A 17116-nucleotide genomic window follows, 5' to 3' on the forward strand; every position below is an offset into this window, starting at 1 on the left:
AAAAAAAAAAAAAAAAAATTGAAGATGTTTATGCCTGAGATGAAACTGAATTCTATTTGGGCAAGGGATGTGCTTATGTATACAAAGCAAAGAACAACACAGTAACTCCTGGCAGCAAACTGAACAAAACCAATCTGGGTAAATCTGGGGCAAGATAACTCGGGCCCATGGAAACAATGGCATAGTTCGTGCCAAATTCTGAACCAACCTTCCTGCTAAGGCCATTGGACACAGAATCTGTGTGATGCTGGACCCCTCAAGGATTTAAACTGATGAAAAGTAAATAAAAATGTATTTGTGCTCTTCTATTTTTATTTTAAAAAAAGAAGTGTTTTGTGTGAAAGTATAGAAAAAGTGGGTTTCCCAGAGCAAAAATCCTAAAAGGCAAAATCCTTGCTCTCTCAAACCTCTTGTCCCTAAGATATGGGCAAAGGATTTTTTATCACTTATTGCAGACCTGAAATCATAAGCCCAAGTCTCAAGTATCAGACCCTAAGACCAGGTCGACAGTGAATGACAAAACGGACCAAGAGATGGGAACTCATGCCACCTGTGGCAGTGGCACCAGCATTCAGGGTCCAGAGGGCAGTGAAAGCAAGTGGCAATGGCATGGTGCCCAACATCAATGTTGCATTCAGGGTTGCTGAGCAAGACCTGAGCTGTGGTTTGGCTCTCAGCTGCCTGTGAGAGGTTGTCCAGGCTTGTGCTGATTCGGTGAGGTACACAATTCGTACTACCATGGACTTCCTTCCGAGTGTTGGTTTTTGGGTTTTTTTGGCCGGGGCTGGGTTCGAACTTACCACTTCTGGTAAGTAGGGCTGGCGCCCTACTCCTTGAGCCACAGGTGCCACCCCTGAGTGTTGGTTTTTAACCCAAAAATTCTGTGTGAACTCAGGCAAATTACTTTCTCTCTATATAGACAATGTCCAATGGGTCTGAACACAGCCATTGGGCCTGCCCACATACGATGTGAGCTCTTATTTCCCCAAGAGAAAGGCCTCTGCCTCCCAAGTAGCTGGGAGATAGATTTGGTCACTTGGCTCAAATTTTTGAGAATGAAAATAAAACAGATGTCTATTCACATGCTTCAAATCACATTTTGCACGAAATTTACTTTAGAAAATGTTTTTCTTTTTCCTTCCTTCCATCTCAGTATCTTGCTCAGGCTGGAGTACAGTGCTTATTTACTGGGGTGATCATGGTGTTACTACAGCCTCAAATTTCTGGGCTCAAGCCATCCATCTGCCTCCACCTCCTGAGAAGCTGGGACTACAGGTACACATCACTATTCCTAGCTTTATAAAATGTTTTTCATTCTCACTTTTCTGGCAATAACTTAAGCTTCTCTTCATCCTCAACATTGGTGTCATCATCACTCTTCTTGGCACCCTCCAGGACACATGTTGTCTTTTTTCTGCATTGTTAGAGATATGATTTAAAAAATCACATGTGAGCTAGTCAAGGTGGCATTCACTGAAGTCTCAGCTACTCGGGAGGCTGAAGCAGAAAGATGGATTGACTCCAGGAATTCGAGGCAGAAGTGCACTGATGGCACCTGTGACTAGCCGCTGCACTCCAGCATAGGGGACAAAGTGAAATCCCATCTCTTAAAAAAATAGAAAATCACATGTGATGCTGTCACTGGATAAGTTATCCTATTCATGTAAAACTAGGAGAATTGCTTATACCATACGTCCTTTTAAAAAAACCTCCCAAAGAAAAGTGTATAAGACATAAATGTCAATTATATAAAGCAAAACTTAAGTAAACACCATTCAGATGAAGAATTAGAATATTGCCAGCCACCATCTAGCTTCAGTATGTCCCTTTGGTGCCCCAGAGGCGTCCACACTCTGGCTATTAGGGTAACATAATGGTAGTCACTTCCTTGTCTTTATACTTTTACCCCCAAACATACATCCTCATTAAACTTTACATATAAATAAGATCACATATACTATTTTGTGTTTGGCTTGTTTTACTTGGCATATGTCCAAAACATCCATGTTGTTGTTTAGTTGAACTCCATTTTTTGTTGTGCAACTATATCACATTTATCAACTCATTCCAATGTAGATGGACACATGGGGCTGCTACAAACATTACTGCTAAGCACATTCTTTTTTTTTTTTTGAGACAGAGCCTCAAACTATCCCCCTGGTAGAGCGCTGTGGCATCACAGCTCACAGCAACCTCCAACTCCTGGGCTCAAGCAAGTCTCCTGCCTCCGCCTCCCAAGTAGCTGGGACTACAGGCGCCCGCTACAACACCTGGCTATTTTTTGGTTGCAGCCATCATTGTTGTTTGGTGGGCCCGGGCTGGATTCGAGGCTATAATGCACAATAATCCCACCTGCGAATAGCTGCTGCACTATAGCCTGGCAAACATAGGAACACTTCATCTCAAAAAAATTGGTCTCACTGTGTGGTCAGGGAGACAGATGGGAAAACAATTATACTACAACACGTGAAGGGTTAGAATACAGAAGATAAAGTATGAAGGCACCAAAACCCAGGCCTATTTTCTCTTGGGTTCAGTAGGAGTTGACCTTTGACCTGAGACTTGAAGGCTGAAAGGACAGGGTAAGAAGGTGGGAAGGAAATTCAGGACAGTGAGGGTTGTATGTGGGGAGCCCAGAGGTCTGATGAGGTTAGGAGAGATCCAGCAGTAGTGAGTACTATCAAGACTGGAGCTAGGGCGGCACCTGTGGCTCAGTGGGTACGGTGCCGGCCCCCTGTACTGAGGGTGACGGGTTCAAACCCAGCCCCGGCCAAACTGCAACCAAAAACAGCCGGGCGTTGTGTTGGGCGCCTGTAGTCCCAGCTACTCGGGAGGCTGAGGCAAGAGAATCACCTAAGCCCAGGAGTTGGGGGTTGCTGTGAGCTGTGTGATGCCATGGCACTCTACTGAGGGCCCTGAAGTGAGACTCTGTCTCTAATAAAAAAAAAAAAAAAAAAAAAAAACTTTAAAAAAAAAAAAAAAAACTAAAAAAAAGAAAAAAAAGACTGGAGCTAAAAGGCTCCTGGGAGCGGTGCAGAATGAGACCACCAAGGAAGGCAGAGCCAGGTGGGGAAAAGCCATTGAAAGATCCTGAGCGCTCCCCTGCGGCTGATGGGCACCCACTGAGGTGGTCTAGTCAGACTAATCTCGCCTTGGTCCAGCCATCCCTCCCTGTCCCAAACACTAGAGATACATCCAGTAATGTCTGTGACCTAAAAACATCGACTAATCATGTGGAATGGTGGCTGAACCTGGTGTTGTTTCAAAAGTGTTTCTGGAACGCACTAAGCAGTGACACAAATGACTAAACACTCTGAAACCAAATATGTAGAGATTGTAATAATGCTAAATAATATGCTTGGTGCCAGGCACTAAAGTGCTTTACATGGACCTTCTCACTATCTCAACAACCCAAGGATTCAGATGATAGTATTTTACAGATGAGGAAATGGGCTCACAGGTGAGTGACTTACACTGGAAGTGAGCTGAGATTTAAACCTACTGTTTCGGTCAGGTGTGGGGGCTCTCATGTCTGCAATCCTAGCACTCTGGGAGGCGAGGCAGGTGGAAAGGTTGAGCTCAGGAGTTCAAGACCAGCCTGAGAAAAACTGTGAACACCCTCCTCCCCAATAAAACTAGTTGGGTGTTATGGGAGGCACCTGTAGTTCCAGCTACTCAGGAGGCTGACAAGAGGCTTGCTTAAGCTCAAGAGTTTGAGGTTGCTGTGAGCTATGATTTCAGAGCAACAGAGTGAGATTCTTTCTCAAAAAAATAAAAAAAATAAAACCCATTGTCTCTGGCCTGGGAAAGAAGTGGCATAGTTAAAATGGAGAAGAAACAAGAAATGAAGGAAGTTAAATTAATAAAGCAAAATGGTAATAAGAATTATCCCTTGTGGTAAAGACTGAAAAATACAGACACCCCCCCCCGATAACGGAAGAGTGTATAAAGAAATGGGCTTGGGATGGGAGTACCCAGAAAGTCTCCTGTATCGATCCTGCATTCAGGAAAACTGGTATGAAACTCTGTGACAGCACACAAAAATTGGAAGAGAACATGGAGAGCTAAATGCCTCTTTTAATAGGGAAACTGAGGTCAAAGAGGAGAAATGGCTACAAAGTGTCACAGACAGAACAGAATCCAGATGTCCTAGCTCCAAACTACTGCTTCTGCAGTCTAGTAGCCATTCAATCTTTTTCTACTAAAATTACCATAACCTTCCTCTGAGCAATCACCTCCTTTGCCTGCCCAAGCCCTATAGCCCACTTCTGTAGACTAAAGTCCATGAAAGAACGGTGCCTGTGGCTCAGTGAGTAGGGCACTAGCCCCATATACCAAGGGTGGCAGGTTCGAACCTGGCCCTGGCCAAACTGCAACAAAAAAATAGCCGGGTGTTGTGGCGGGCGCCTGTAGTCCCAACTACTTGGGAGGCTGAAGCAAGAGAATCACTTATGCCCAAGAGTTTGAGGTTGCTGTGAGCTGTGACACCACAGCACTCTACTGAGGGTGACACAGTGAGACTGTCTCAAAACAAAAGAAATTTAAGGTTAATTTATGATATGAAACCATGGAGACCAGAAGGCTGTGTGATAGTATACATATTTAAAGTGCTGAATGAGGGCAGCACCTGTGGCTCAGTGAGTAGGGGACTGGCCCCATATACTGAGGGTGGTGGGTTCAAACCCAGCTCCAGTCAAACTGCAACAAAAAAATAGCCAGGTGTTGTGGTGGGCACCTGTAGTCCTAGTTACTCAGGAGGCTGAGGCAAGAGAATCGTCTAAGGCCAAGAGGTTGCTGTGAGCTGTGATGCCACAGCACTCTACCGAAGGCAACAGAGTGAGACTCTGTCTCTAAAAATAAATAAATAAAGTCCATGAAAGTCAATCGCTCAGGTGCAAGCTAGGTCAAGGCTAGACACAGGGTTCCACAAAGCCATCTAGGGGTAGCAGGAGGTTTCTGCTTTTGTTTCCACGGAGTTGGTCTATGCCATGATGATCAGGGAAAAGGAGAGGAGAGTGGTGACACTGTTCTAGCCTCTGTGTCAGGTGGTGCCTGACTTTTCTCAGACATCCCTCCTTTGTGTTCTTTCTTCATCTTAACCTTGCTACTTCTCTCCCCAGCCAGACAAAGTGGGCTTACATCCCAGCTTCACTGCTTGCAGTGTGAGTCACTCAACTTCTGACCTGTGTCTTCATCTGTAAAGTAGGAATAACATTCCCTCTTTGGGTTTCCGGGAGGCTGAAGTGAGAAGCTCCCTGTAAAGCATTTACGTCAGTGTCAGGCACCCAGCAAGCACGCATATATTACTATTAACATATGAAGTCAGCTTCAATTAGGTTTTCTGTCACAACCCTTAGAGCTTGAGCAATACTGTGCCCTGTTATAGACAAATCATGCTATAGTCACAAAATCACATATGATCCCAGATTCCTCCCAAGAAGACAAAGCTTTAAGCCTGTGTACCTAAGGGTTACATTCCAGGTCTATAGAGACCCCCCAAGACCCCGGTTTGTGTCTCCACACCCTAGGCCGCGTGCCCACGCGCCGGCGCTCCTCCGGTCACTGAAGCACTGCCAGCCCGGGCACCTGCCCGCCCCCCTCTCCTCGCCTGCGGGACCGTGTCTACACCGCCCGCTCCGCTCCTGCGGGCCGGGCTGGGGGGTAGCAGACTCTCTGCGGGCTTTGCCCAGAGAAACCACAGGAAACTTGTTCCCCATCCCCAGTTCACCCACCTGACACGACCCCGGATGTGGGCGTGGGCGCCACGCTGCTGCACCGCGCCTCAGCCAATCGCACGCCCCAGGCCGTTGCGTCACGGCGAGGTCAGCAAATAGGCGCCGGCCTGCTGCGGCTTCCGGCCCGCCCTCTTGCCCTGGGCCGTGGGCGGGCAGGTCTTGCCTGCCCCGCGGCAGAGGAGCAATCGCTGCGACTCCGCCCTGCCGGGCGCGGGCCCAGGTGAGTCCATCGCGGCGGCCCCGGTGCAGCAGCCGGCAGGGCCGTGGAAAAGATCGGGGCGGCGGAGGGCGGCGGCATCTCGTCCCTCTAAGCCCGACTGCGTTCTCCTGGACACTTGTTGGGAGGGAGGGAAGAGGGACTGTACTTGTCCTCTTTCCTGCGCTCTTGGAGGGCGCCGCCCCCGTCCCCGCCCAGATCTGCCCACAGGCTAGCCTAGTGGCTGGGTTCAGGGGATGCCCCCTACACCCTTTGGACTGGAGTGATTTGAGAAGCGGGTGGCTGGAGCTTGGTTATTTCAGTGAATGGAGCTGCAAGGGGCCTGCCTAGCCCTTTTCCTGGGCGTTGATAGGAGCAAATCTTCTTGTCTTGGGATTAGTGTGGGCAGATGGTCAGGGCCAGAGCTCTGGCTCCAGCATATGCTACGGATGGCGATGCAGGGGGCCCACCTGTCACCCAAGTGCACAGAATTGGGACGAAACCCAAGCTGACTCAGGGTACCTCCTGCCCGGTGGGGCTGGGAGGACCCTGTTCTTAAGGAACAACTGAACTACCATGCAAGTTCTGCTGTTTCCTCTCACCTCTTTGGACCCTGATACTGCTTTTGAACAGACTCTGCACTTGAAAGCCAGCAAGCCACCTTTGTAGGGAGTGCTCTCTCTGCTTGCACACTGGGTGGGTGTGACAGTGTGATAGAAAAACAAACAAGAAAACTTTAGGAAGAACACTTAATGCCAACTCAAAGGAAGTGCTTTGGGAGCTTCCTTGTTACTGTGTCCCTCCTACCACATCCCTCCCCCGCCTTCTCTTGGGCACTTTTGGTATCTGAAAGGATCTGTTTTGTTTGTTTGTTTGTTTGTTTGTTTTTGAGACAGAATTTCACTATGTTGCCCTCGGTAGAGTACCATGGCATCACAGTTTACAGCAACCTCAAGCTCTTGGGCTCAAGGTATTCTCTTGCCTTAGCCTCCCAAGTAGCTGGGACTACAGGTGCCAGCCATAATGCCCGGCTATTTTTTGTTGCAGTTGTCATTGTTTTTTAGCAGATCTGGGCCAGGTTTGATTCTGCCAGCCTCAGTGTCTGTGGTTGGCGCCGTAGCCACTGTGCTATGGGCGTTGAGCCTGAAAGGATCTGTTGGTAAACTGATGCAGAAAGGTAGATGGCTTTGAGGGCGGTGAGTAGGCCTTCTTAGAAGAATGACTGAAGAGTCAACTCAAATTTATTTTGTGTAGATATTCTTGGTGAATTAGAGGTTGTTTATTTGGAAGATGTCCCCCCCATCCCTTTACTCCTACAAAACAAAGAAATCCTAGGATGCCAGAAACATGGGATTTAGTGCTCCAACCTCCGTTTTAAGATTCTTCTGACCCACTGAACCTGGACAGGTTGCCTGATCAAGTTCATAGCCAGGAAGTGGTGGGACAAGAGAAGGGGGCAGCATCCTGTCAGAGGCAGAAAGATGTGTCTGACCAAGGATGTTTCCCTCATGTCACCTTTAGCTGCAAAGTGACGGGTGCCTGGGTCTTTACTTTGAAGGAAGTTTGTAAACACCGCCCCCCCATTCTTTCCCTGCAGTAGAGTCTTCTGTTAACTGCCCAGAAGATTCAAATATGTCTGCAAGGAAATTACTGCTAAGTGATTTCTTTGAAGAAAATGTATTAAATACAAGTCAAAGTCTCCACTCATTAAGCTCAACCTGCAAACTGAGCCTAACTAAATTAGTTGCTTATACAGCAAATTGTGAGCTATCTTTCAAGACCAACTTATATTAAAATGACACTACAGAAACCTACCTTTTACCAAACAAAAACAAACAAACAAAAAACCCTATTTTCTTTCTTTTGAGAGAGTCTCATTATGTTGCCCTCGATAGAGTGCTATGGTATCCTAGCTCACAGGAACCTCAAGCTGTTGGGTTTAAGGGATTTTCTGGCCTCAGTCTCCCTAGTAGCTGGGACTTCAGGTGCCTGCCACAATGCCCAGCTATTTTTTTTTTTTTTTGTAGTTGTCATTGTTCTTAGCAGGCCTGGGCCAGGTTTGAACCCTCCAGCCCTGGTGTATGTGGCTGATGCCCTAACCACTGAGCTATGGGCACTGAGCCAAAACACCCTATTTTCCCCTCAACATTTTATTGAAGAGTTTCAAATGTACAGCCCAGAAGAAAGAATTATATGGTGAACACCTCCATATCCACTACCAGGGTATCACTATTGATACTTCACTATACTCGGTTTATCAAGTATCTATCCACCAATTATGTCAATTATGACTTTGCTTAAAAGTAATTTATGACATTTTGCTTCCCTGGAGCAGTATTTCTGCCTTAGATCAGAGAGTTGGCAGTATGTTGAGTATGTGTGGTGGTGATTATCCTTAAATATTGCTTCAACATCTACTGTGTGTAGAGCATTGTTGTGAGGAAAGGCTAACTAGAAAGAGACTTGAATTTTGGGAAAAAAAATTTTTTTTTGCAGATTTTGGCCAGGGCTGGGTTTGAACCCACCATCTCCAGTATATGGGGCCGGCACCCTACTCCTTTGAGCCACAGGCGCTGCCCTAGTTTTGGAAATTTTTTAAGATTTGGAAAATAAATGGCAGTTTGAGGTAACAAATGCCAAGTAAAAAGTAAATAATGCTGAGTGAAAATGCCAAGTGACATCAATAACACTCATTGAGTTCTTGCTGGCTACTGAACACTGTTTTTTAAAAGCTTTGTGCCTGGCTGGGCATGGTGGCTCACGCCTGTAATCCTAGCACTCTGAGAGGCCAAGGTGGGTGGATTGCCTAAGCTCACACAGGTTCAAGACCAGTCTGAGGAACAGCGAGACCCTGTCTGTAAAAATAGCTGAGTGTTGAAGCAGGCGCCTGTAGTCCCAGCTACTCAGTAGGCTGGGACAAGAGAATCATTTGAACCCAGAGTTTGAGGTTGCTGTGAGCTGTGATGCCACGGTACTCTACCAAGGATGACAAGTGAGACTGTCTCAAAAATAAATAAATAAATAAGTAAATAAATAAAAACCAAAAAACCCAACTCTGTGCCTATATTATCTCATTTAATTCTCACAACAATTAGGTATGTCACAATTTCTTTCTGCCTTTTATAGATTAGGAAATCAGGCACAGAGAGGTTAGTTAGCTTTTGGTGGTGTTAGGACCTTAATTCTTGCAGTCTGAGTCCAAGTCTGGCTTGGGCACTCTTAGTCACTATCAAGATGCCAGAGGGACCCGCAGGCCTGACCAGAGAGGAATAGGGAGGTAGCTGGGAGTTGCCAGGGGTCCCAACTCAGACACCTGGATGCAGATGCTGGTTTCCAAATGCCTCCAGAAGACTGGAATTCTATTTTTCCTATATGTTTGGCAGGTACTAGTACCCCTGGGGTTCAGGAGGTCACCTCTTCTATGAGGGGCTTTCTTCTTGTGCTTGCCCCATTCCTGCTGGTCACTCTCCCTCCTGTTCTTTCTTTCTACCTCTTATTGTGGGTCTTCCCCAAAGCTTGGCTTCTGCTCTGTTTCCCGCCATCCTATTCCTTATCCCTTCCATGGCTTCCCTCTCAACCTGCACTCTTTCTTCGTGGTGTTTATAATGTACACTTTGTCCCAAAAGAGCCTAATTTGCCTGTGGCAGATGCTCCTCTCTTCAGATATGTTCCATCTCCTGCTGTCATTACAACTGCCTTCTGCAGAGCCCACGTGCCTCTGGCCCCAGCCTTCAGGCACCTAAATAAACTGTCTCCTGGCATCTCCTGTTTTCAAACCAGACTGCACACCCTCATCCTTAGGCTCTTTCCTCTCTTTTGGCTCCAGGTCAGTATTCTAGGAGCCACCTTGTCAGGCAGAGCTTTTCATTGTGATTGCCCTCTCGCCACTCTGTGTTTGGCTGCCTTGTTGCTGGCCATTTGGCCCTGCCTTGGTGGGAAGCTTGTTTCTACCTGAAGCCAGGGGCCCAGAAGTGACAACCCCAAGGAGCACTGAGGGCGGGGGGCAGTCAGTGGCAGAGCTTAGCAGCAACCTGGATCACCCCTACAAAGCACAAAGAAAGATGAGAGAAAAAAGAAAGGAGTAGAGAATGGCAGAAGGAGAGAAATGGGGAAGATAAGAAGGCACTTAGGGAGGATGAAGAGAGGACCCTCATGTCCTTGAATTCATATGGTCACACAGCTCCTACAGGATCATACAAGACTGTGACTGGGATGCCTGGCCTGTCAGATAGGGGCCAGCACAGGGGAAGAGACCTGTCCTCCCTGGGGAAGCAGCAGGACAATTGTATGTATTGAGACTTGACTAAATCTGTAAGGTTTCATTTATTCTTTTTTTTTTTTTTTTTTGAGACAGAGTCTCATTATGTTGCCCTTGGTAGAGTACCATGGCATCACAGCTCACAGCATCCTCAAAATCCTGGGCTCAAGCGATTCTCTTGCCTCAGCTTCCCAAGTAGCTGAGACTATAGACACCTGCCATAACTCTCGGCTATTTTTTGTTGCAGTTGTCATTGTTGCTTAGCTGGCCCAGGCCAGGTTCAAACCTGCCAGCCTCAGTGTATGTGGCCAGTGCCACAACCACTGTGCTATGGGTGCTGAACCCACTTATTCTTTTGAAAGAAAGATCATAAGGAAATACAACAGAATAATAATATTAAATTTGGGGAAGTACTTAGATGTTATTTTTTCCCCCTGTACTTTTCTGTATGTTTGAAAAAAATCCCCATAATTAGAGGGAAGGAAAGGCAAAGAAAAAAGAAGGTACACCAAAAGTCAGGGCCTGCTTCTAATTTGTGGGGTAACTATTCACCCCCCTCATTGGACTTCATTTTGCCATGAGACAGTCATGAGACAGTTACACCCACCTGGCCCTGATGTCCTCTGGGCTGGGAGCCAGGATTCTGACGCTCACCCTCCTGCTACCAGTGTTCTTACAGCCGACGCCATGCCCAACTCTGTGCTGTGGGCGGTGGACCTCTTTGGGAGAGTGTACACACTTTCCACAGCCGGCCAGTACTGGGAGCCATGCAAGGATGGCCAGCTGGAGTTCAAGCGGGTCAGCTCAGCCACACAATGCTGCTGGGGCATCGCCTGTGACAACCAGGTATACGTGTACGTGTGCGCCAGCGATGTCCCCATCCGCCGCCGGGAGGAGGCCTACGAGAACCAGGTAGCCTTGTGTATTTGGAGTTGCTGATTTGGTGGGTTTGCTGGGTTATTGGTTAACAAATGTGATGGACAGCAGTAGAGAAATAGAGGCTCCAGGCCGGGCATGGTGGCTCATACCTGTAATCCCGGCACTCTGGGAGGCCAAGGCTGATGGATCCCTTGGGCTCAGGAATTTGAGACCAGCCTCAGCAAGAGGGAGACCCTGTCTCTACTAAAAATAGAAAAACTCTCTGGGCACTGTGGCAGGTACCTGTAGTCTCAGCTACCCAGGAGGCTGAGGCAAGAGGATTGCTCAAACCCAAAAGTTTGAGGTTGCTATGAGCTATGATGATGCCGTGACACTCTACCCAGGGCAACAGAGTGAGACTCTGTCTTTTAAAAAAAAGAGAGAGAGAGAGAGAGAGATTCCTATCTCTACCAAAAATATAGAAAAATTGGTTAGGCATTGTGACAGGCACCTATAGTTCCAGCTACTTGGAGGGCTAAGACAGAAGAATTGCTTGAACCCAGGAGTCTGAAGTTGCTGCAAGCTAGGCTAATGCCATGTTACTGTAGCCTGGGCAACAGAGTGAGACTCAGTCTTGGAAAAAAAAGAAGAAGAAAGAGACACCCCCAGACTCTCCACCAAGTCCCACATGAATCTCCTTCATTGTACTTAAATCCGAGTTGTGTGGCACATGGGATGTGTGGGGCTGGAGCCCTTATGTGTCCTTAGGAAAGCCTGCTGGCATAAGGGCAGGCTTCAGGAAGTATTCAGGAGTCTAGGATGAGGTCTTCCTCCTCTGCCTGCCCCCAGGGAGCACTATGGCTGGCAGGTGGGTCCTCTGCCCATTGGAGCCATGCGGGTGTGCTTGCCATAATGAAGAAGCCTGGGGTCCCTAATCTCTGGATCCTAAGCGGACCTCTGTTTAACTCCCATCCTGAAGATTAGCAAGGAGGACTAAGGGCAGGGTCTTCTGACCCCAGAGAGGCCCTGGGACCCTCCTGGCAGGCTTGGGTCCAAGGTTGTCTCTGTTTCCCTGGCCCTCAGCGCTGGAACCCCATGGGCGGCTTCTGTGAAAAACTCCTGCTCAGTGACCGGTGGCCGTGGAGCGATGTGAGTGGGCTCCAGCACCGGCCGCTGGATGGGGTAGCACTGCCCTCACCGCACTGGGAGTGGGAGTCTGACTGGTACGTGGATGAGAACTTTGGAGGAGAACCCACTGAGAAAGGGGTAGGTGAACTCAGTACCCACTATGACTGCCCTTGGTAGGAGATTCTTTGGTTCATCTGTCCTGTCATGCTGCTGTCCAGGGTGTCTGACCTTTGCTTGCTGTGACGTGATGGGGGTTGGGGTCTTCCATGTTGGCTCACTCCCTCCTCTTCCTAGTCTTCCAACCCACCTCCCCCAGCTCTTCAGATTCCTTCCCCCTAGAGTCTTGATGTTCTTCCCTCTCTACCTTGACGTTTCAGGGATGGACATATGCCATCGACTTTCCTGCCACCTACACACGTGACAAGAAGTGGAATTCTTGTGTGCGAAGACGGAAGTGGATCCGGTATAGGAGATACAAGTCCCGGGATGCCTGGGCCAAGGTCTCAGTACCTAAGTGTGGTGTGGAGGCCAGATAGAACCAACACAGAGAGGGGTCTGCCACTAACAGTGCCTGGCAGGAGAGTCACATGAAGCCTCATCCCCATCTCTCCTGCCTGTGCACAAAGGGACACCATGCTCTCCCTGGGGCCTGGCCTCTGAGTTGTTTCCTGCCCTGGGAACAGCACAATGCTATGTGTCTCTTCATTTGGGAGATGGCCCTCAGGGAATCAAGCAAGACTTTGGCCATGGGGTGGCACAGAACTTGCTGTGATCCAGGTCTCCGAGCTGCTCTGTCTTGGGCTGAGCCTCAGTCTGGTGCTTCATCTTCCCTACTCTCACCAAGGGGCTAATATTGTTCTCATGACCCAGAAGAACCTCTCAACTTGGGAGAGGCCCAGACCAGGGTCCTTTCATGGACTATCTAAAGAGTCTGGCACTTTCCAGACCTCTCTAGAGAGTCCATGGCTGTGATGTGGGGCTGCTGGCTCCATCTTGGCTATCACAGGACTGGGATAGCAGGATGCCAGTCAATGGTAGGGCCATAATCTGTCATCAGCCCTGTTCTGTGGTGGGGAACAAAGTCACAGTGGTCAGGTCACTGGGAAGCCCAAAGCTAAGGTACTGTGGTGGGTCTGCCTTCCATACAGGAGCATCAGTGACCATTCAGGGGCAGTGGCCCAGATCCAGCAGCTGATAGAGAGGATAGGACAGAGGGGACCTTGGGCTAAGAACCTACAGTTCTGATGCTGCCTTCTCTGTGACGTCAAGAGCTATGGCCTAAGCTGGGTGGAGGAGGCTGGAGGGGAGACAAGCAGGGAGGGGTCATGCCAAGTACTGACCACCACTATTTTCTGACCCCATGTTTCAGATCCCCTCAAAGGATGACCCCAAGCAGCTTCCTGACCCCTTCAACGACCTCTCCGTGGGAGGATGGGAGATCACAGAGGAGCCCACAGGCCGCCTGTCAGTGTGGGCTGTGTCTCTGCAGGGAAAGGTGAGGCCACACCCTGCCCCAGGCCAAGGTGGCTATGGGAGCTGGCCACAGGCAGGGCCAGGGCATAAGAGAAGCTGAACCGGCATCCTCCTGGAGGTGGAGGAAGGGCAAGAGCTGCCTTTGAGACGTTCTCCTCCCCTGGGAATCTATCTCATGGGCCCTGGGTCTTGCACTTCTCAGAAGCCTATGTCCCCCACCTGTGCCTCATCCAACCTGTCCCTCCTCTGAGTCCCCAGTGTACTGTCAGGGACCACCCTGAGCTCAGGTGCCGTTAGCGCTCCTACCTCAAGAGCACTCCTGAGCTCCCTGCCAGCTCCCATGGCACCTCCCTCAACATCTCCTGGATAAGTGGTAGGTGGGTGGGTGAGGGCTGGATGGTGGGTCTATGGATCCTTAAAGAGGGGAGATCCTCATCTCAGGGAGTTTGTGAACTAAGCAAAGAAATAAGACCAACCCGATGGTAGCAGTGGCACAGAGCACAGGTGAACCAATACTTTAGTCAGTTTTAAATTGAACTTTATGATTATTCAGTAACTTTTACCACAGATTGACCACAGTTCTCCAGTTGGCTTTGGAACAGTCAAAGCAGGGTTTGTTTTTTTTTTTAGCATGCTCAGCTCTGGGTCATTTTTTGTCCAAGCTTAGGTTTATCACAGTTACTTCCTCCAAGCCATGCTGCAGGGTGGTGGTGGGGGGCAGACAGAGTGAGGGAACTGGTCCAGGAAAGAGCCCCTATCAAGGGGCCATGCCCACCTGGATGGGAAGAGAGGGGAGAACAGGGACCACAGAACGGTGTCTGCCCCTGAGTGCCAGCTGTGTGCCACACTGCCCTGTGCCATGCCCGTGGTCCATGAGAGATGAGACCAAGACCAGAGGCTCCCGTGGGAGCTAGGGAGAAACGGGCACTGAAGGTTTCCCTGGCCTGGTCCTGCAGGGCCAGTTGTAGGGTAGGGCACCAGGATTAGAGGTCAGGGTTTTCCAGTCTGCAGACCACTCCCAGCCCTCCTCCGACCCAAAGTGATGTGCAGCTTCCTCCAGATAAAATGAGCCGAACAGTTTGTATGATGTGAGCAAGTTTCTTAGTCTTAACTGTTTAGTTAGGGAGAAAAAGAACTAGACATTTTAGTCATTTGTGTGAACAGGGTTTGGGAGTTTCCCCATTTAGCCTCCTTGAACCCATTTAGCCATTTTCTTCTGGAGATGCGGTTCCTGAGAGCACATCACCACCAGGGGGCGCAGGATGCACGGGCTGGCTGGGAGTGGCCTGGGGACCTGTTCCTGTAGGGTGAGGGGGTTCTCACAAGCAGATGAACAGAACAAGTCTATCTCCCCACTGCTGAATCCCAAAGCCCCCTTTTTTGCATTTTTTTTGCCAGAGCAGGAGTGTCATCTAACTCTGATGGCAGTGGAGGGATTGGGGATGAGTCCTGGATAGTTAGGGTACTCCAGCCCTCGCAAGAATCCCCATGCATGGCCTGTGTGGATTGTGACCCAAGTGCCACCCATGCCCTTTTCTCACCTTGCAGGTGTGGTACAGAGAGGATGTCAGCCACTCGAACCCTGAAGGCTCATCCTGGTCTCTCATGGACACCCCTGGGGAGGTGGTCCAGATCAGCTGTGGGCCCCATGACCTCCTATGGGCCACTCTGTGGGAGGGGCAGGCTCTGGTCCGAGAAGGAATCAACAGAAACAACCCCACAGGTGGGCAACCCAGGGTCGGCCCCTACCCCAACTAGGGGAAGGGGGTGCTCACTCCTGGGCATCTGGGCTGATGGAGGCTGTTGGGGTTTCTCTGGGGCTTGCTAGGGAGCTGCTGGTCTGTGGTAGAGCCTCCTGGGTCTGAAAACGGGATTATGCACGTCTCAGTGGGAGTCGGTGTGGTCTGGGCTGTCACCAAGGACCGGAAGGTAAGTCAGGGATGCTAGGGCTTCGTCTGTCAAAGGCTGTGTTTTTTTTGTTAATGTGAGTGTAATCTGAACCCTTTCAACATATCTGGCCTCAACCGAGTCCCCTGCACTTTTATGTTGCTAAAATCATTACCCATCTCCAGGGTGTTTGCCACCATGGAATCTTCCCCAGCCTATTTCCCTATACCAAGGTGCAGTCACTGTATTTGTCACTTGATAGGCCGTAACATTTCAATTAATCAGAAGCTAATTTACTGAAATCCACAATTAACTGAATGCCTCCCTTTCTTCTAGTCACTGCTTATCATTTGTATTTTATCCAAGGAAGCTGGTTCCAGATTCCTCACGTGATTTCTCTGTAGCCACACATCAAGGGGGGATTCCTGAACCCTGAGGGAACATAGTGGGACTGATGTGAGGGTTGGAGGGTAACCTGTGCAGGTGAGTGGAACCACACATAGGACTCAGAAAAATACAGTTAGACTGCATATTTTTACAAGTTGGCATGAACAAAGTTAGCTTTAAAGAAACTATTTAATGAAGCACTTAGACCCAAGATAAGTTACTTATTCCAATAATGAGTTTAAAGAAATAGTTTTCTTAAATAACGTCATTAAGGCTGTTGTCTTCCACAGAGGTAAACGTGGTTCAATTAAGTGGCCTTTTCCATGAATTAGGCCTGAGAATGGGTGGGAAGCTGCCAGGACAAGTGTGGCTGACGCTAGGTGACCCCCCAGCCCCTGGGGGTGGGAAGAAGGGATGGTGCCAAGTGCAGAAGGGGATGCAGCTAGATTGTGGGAGAAGGGACATGTTCATACACTTCCTCTCTAAACCTGTGCCCTACTCATTTGTGCCGTGAACTGAGGGATCAAATTCATTTATTCTTCCTGAGTCATAAAACAATCCCTTCTGTTTCCATGGCCCTCCAGGGAGGCATGTTTATTTCTGCCTTTTCCAGGTATGGTTCCGAAGAGGCGTCAACTCTCACAACCCCTGCGGTACCAGCTGGATCGAGATGGTTGGAGAAATGATGATGGTGAATGTGGGCCTGAATGAGCAGGTGGGCACTGGGGTTGGTAGCTCAGAATGGGGGGAATCCTGATGGCAGTGTATCTGCCAGTATGCTGTCCCTTCTCACTGCTGGGGCTTATACTGATGGCACAGCAGGGGTCTCAGCACCTCTGCATACTCCCAGACTGGGAGGCTAGTTTAGCTGGGGTCCCGGCGTCCTTGCTTGTCCCTAGGTCAGTCCCAAGGACCCTCAGAATAATAAGTACAGATTTGCAAGGTGGCGGGGAACATCTTGGAGACTGGAAGGTTTCACTGAGAAATGTCTGGGCTAACTCAGGTGGGTCAACCACCAAGTGAAGGATGCACCTGATCTCCTAACTTTGGCTCTGTGAATCCTACTCATTTAAGCACCACCTGCATGGTTTCACAGATAACCAGGTTTGGGCAGTCTTAAGACTCAAGGGGTGGCTCGGCGCCTGTGGCTCAAGCGGCTAAGGCGCCAGCCACATACACCTAAGGTGGCGGGTT

At 49.1% G+C, this 17116-nt stretch overlaps 1 protein-coding gene across 2 annotated transcripts in view; it reads left to right on the forward strand.

Annotated features, from left to right (window-relative positions):
- Window positions 1-5894: 5894 nt before the first annotated feature.
- TECPR1 (tectonin beta-propeller repeat containing 1) overlaps window positions 5895-17116 on the forward strand; it is a 30675-nt gene continuing 19453 nt past the window's right edge. Inside the window, exons 1-8 of one of the 2 annotated variants that reach the window (XM_023518597.1) lie at window positions 5895-5955; window positions 10858-11101; window positions 12131-12313; window positions 12553-12675; window positions 13545-13670; window positions 15197-15371; window positions 15477-15577; window positions 16536-16637. In XM_023518597.1, coding sequence (XP_023374365.1) covers window positions 10877-11101; window positions 12131-12313; window positions 12553-12675; window positions 13545-13670; window positions 15197-15371; window positions 15477-15577; window positions 16536-16637 — 1035 coding nt within the window. In that variant the 5' untranslated portion in view covers window positions 5895-5955; window positions 10858-10876. Of the gene's footprint in view, window positions 5956-10647; window positions 11102-12130; window positions 12314-12552; window positions 12676-13544; window positions 13671-15196; window positions 15372-15476; window positions 15578-16535; window positions 16638-17116 lie in introns of those variants that run through there. The other variant, XM_012810850.2, reaches the window with a different exon arrangement.

Source organism: Otolemur garnettii, unplaced genomic scaffold (assembly GCF_000181295.1).
Source record: "Otolemur garnettii isolate 467f Iridium unplaced genomic scaffold, OtoGar3 scaffold00142, whole genome shotgun sequence".
NCBI lineage: Eukaryota > Metazoa > Chordata > Mammalia > Primates > Galagidae > Otolemur > Otolemur garnettii.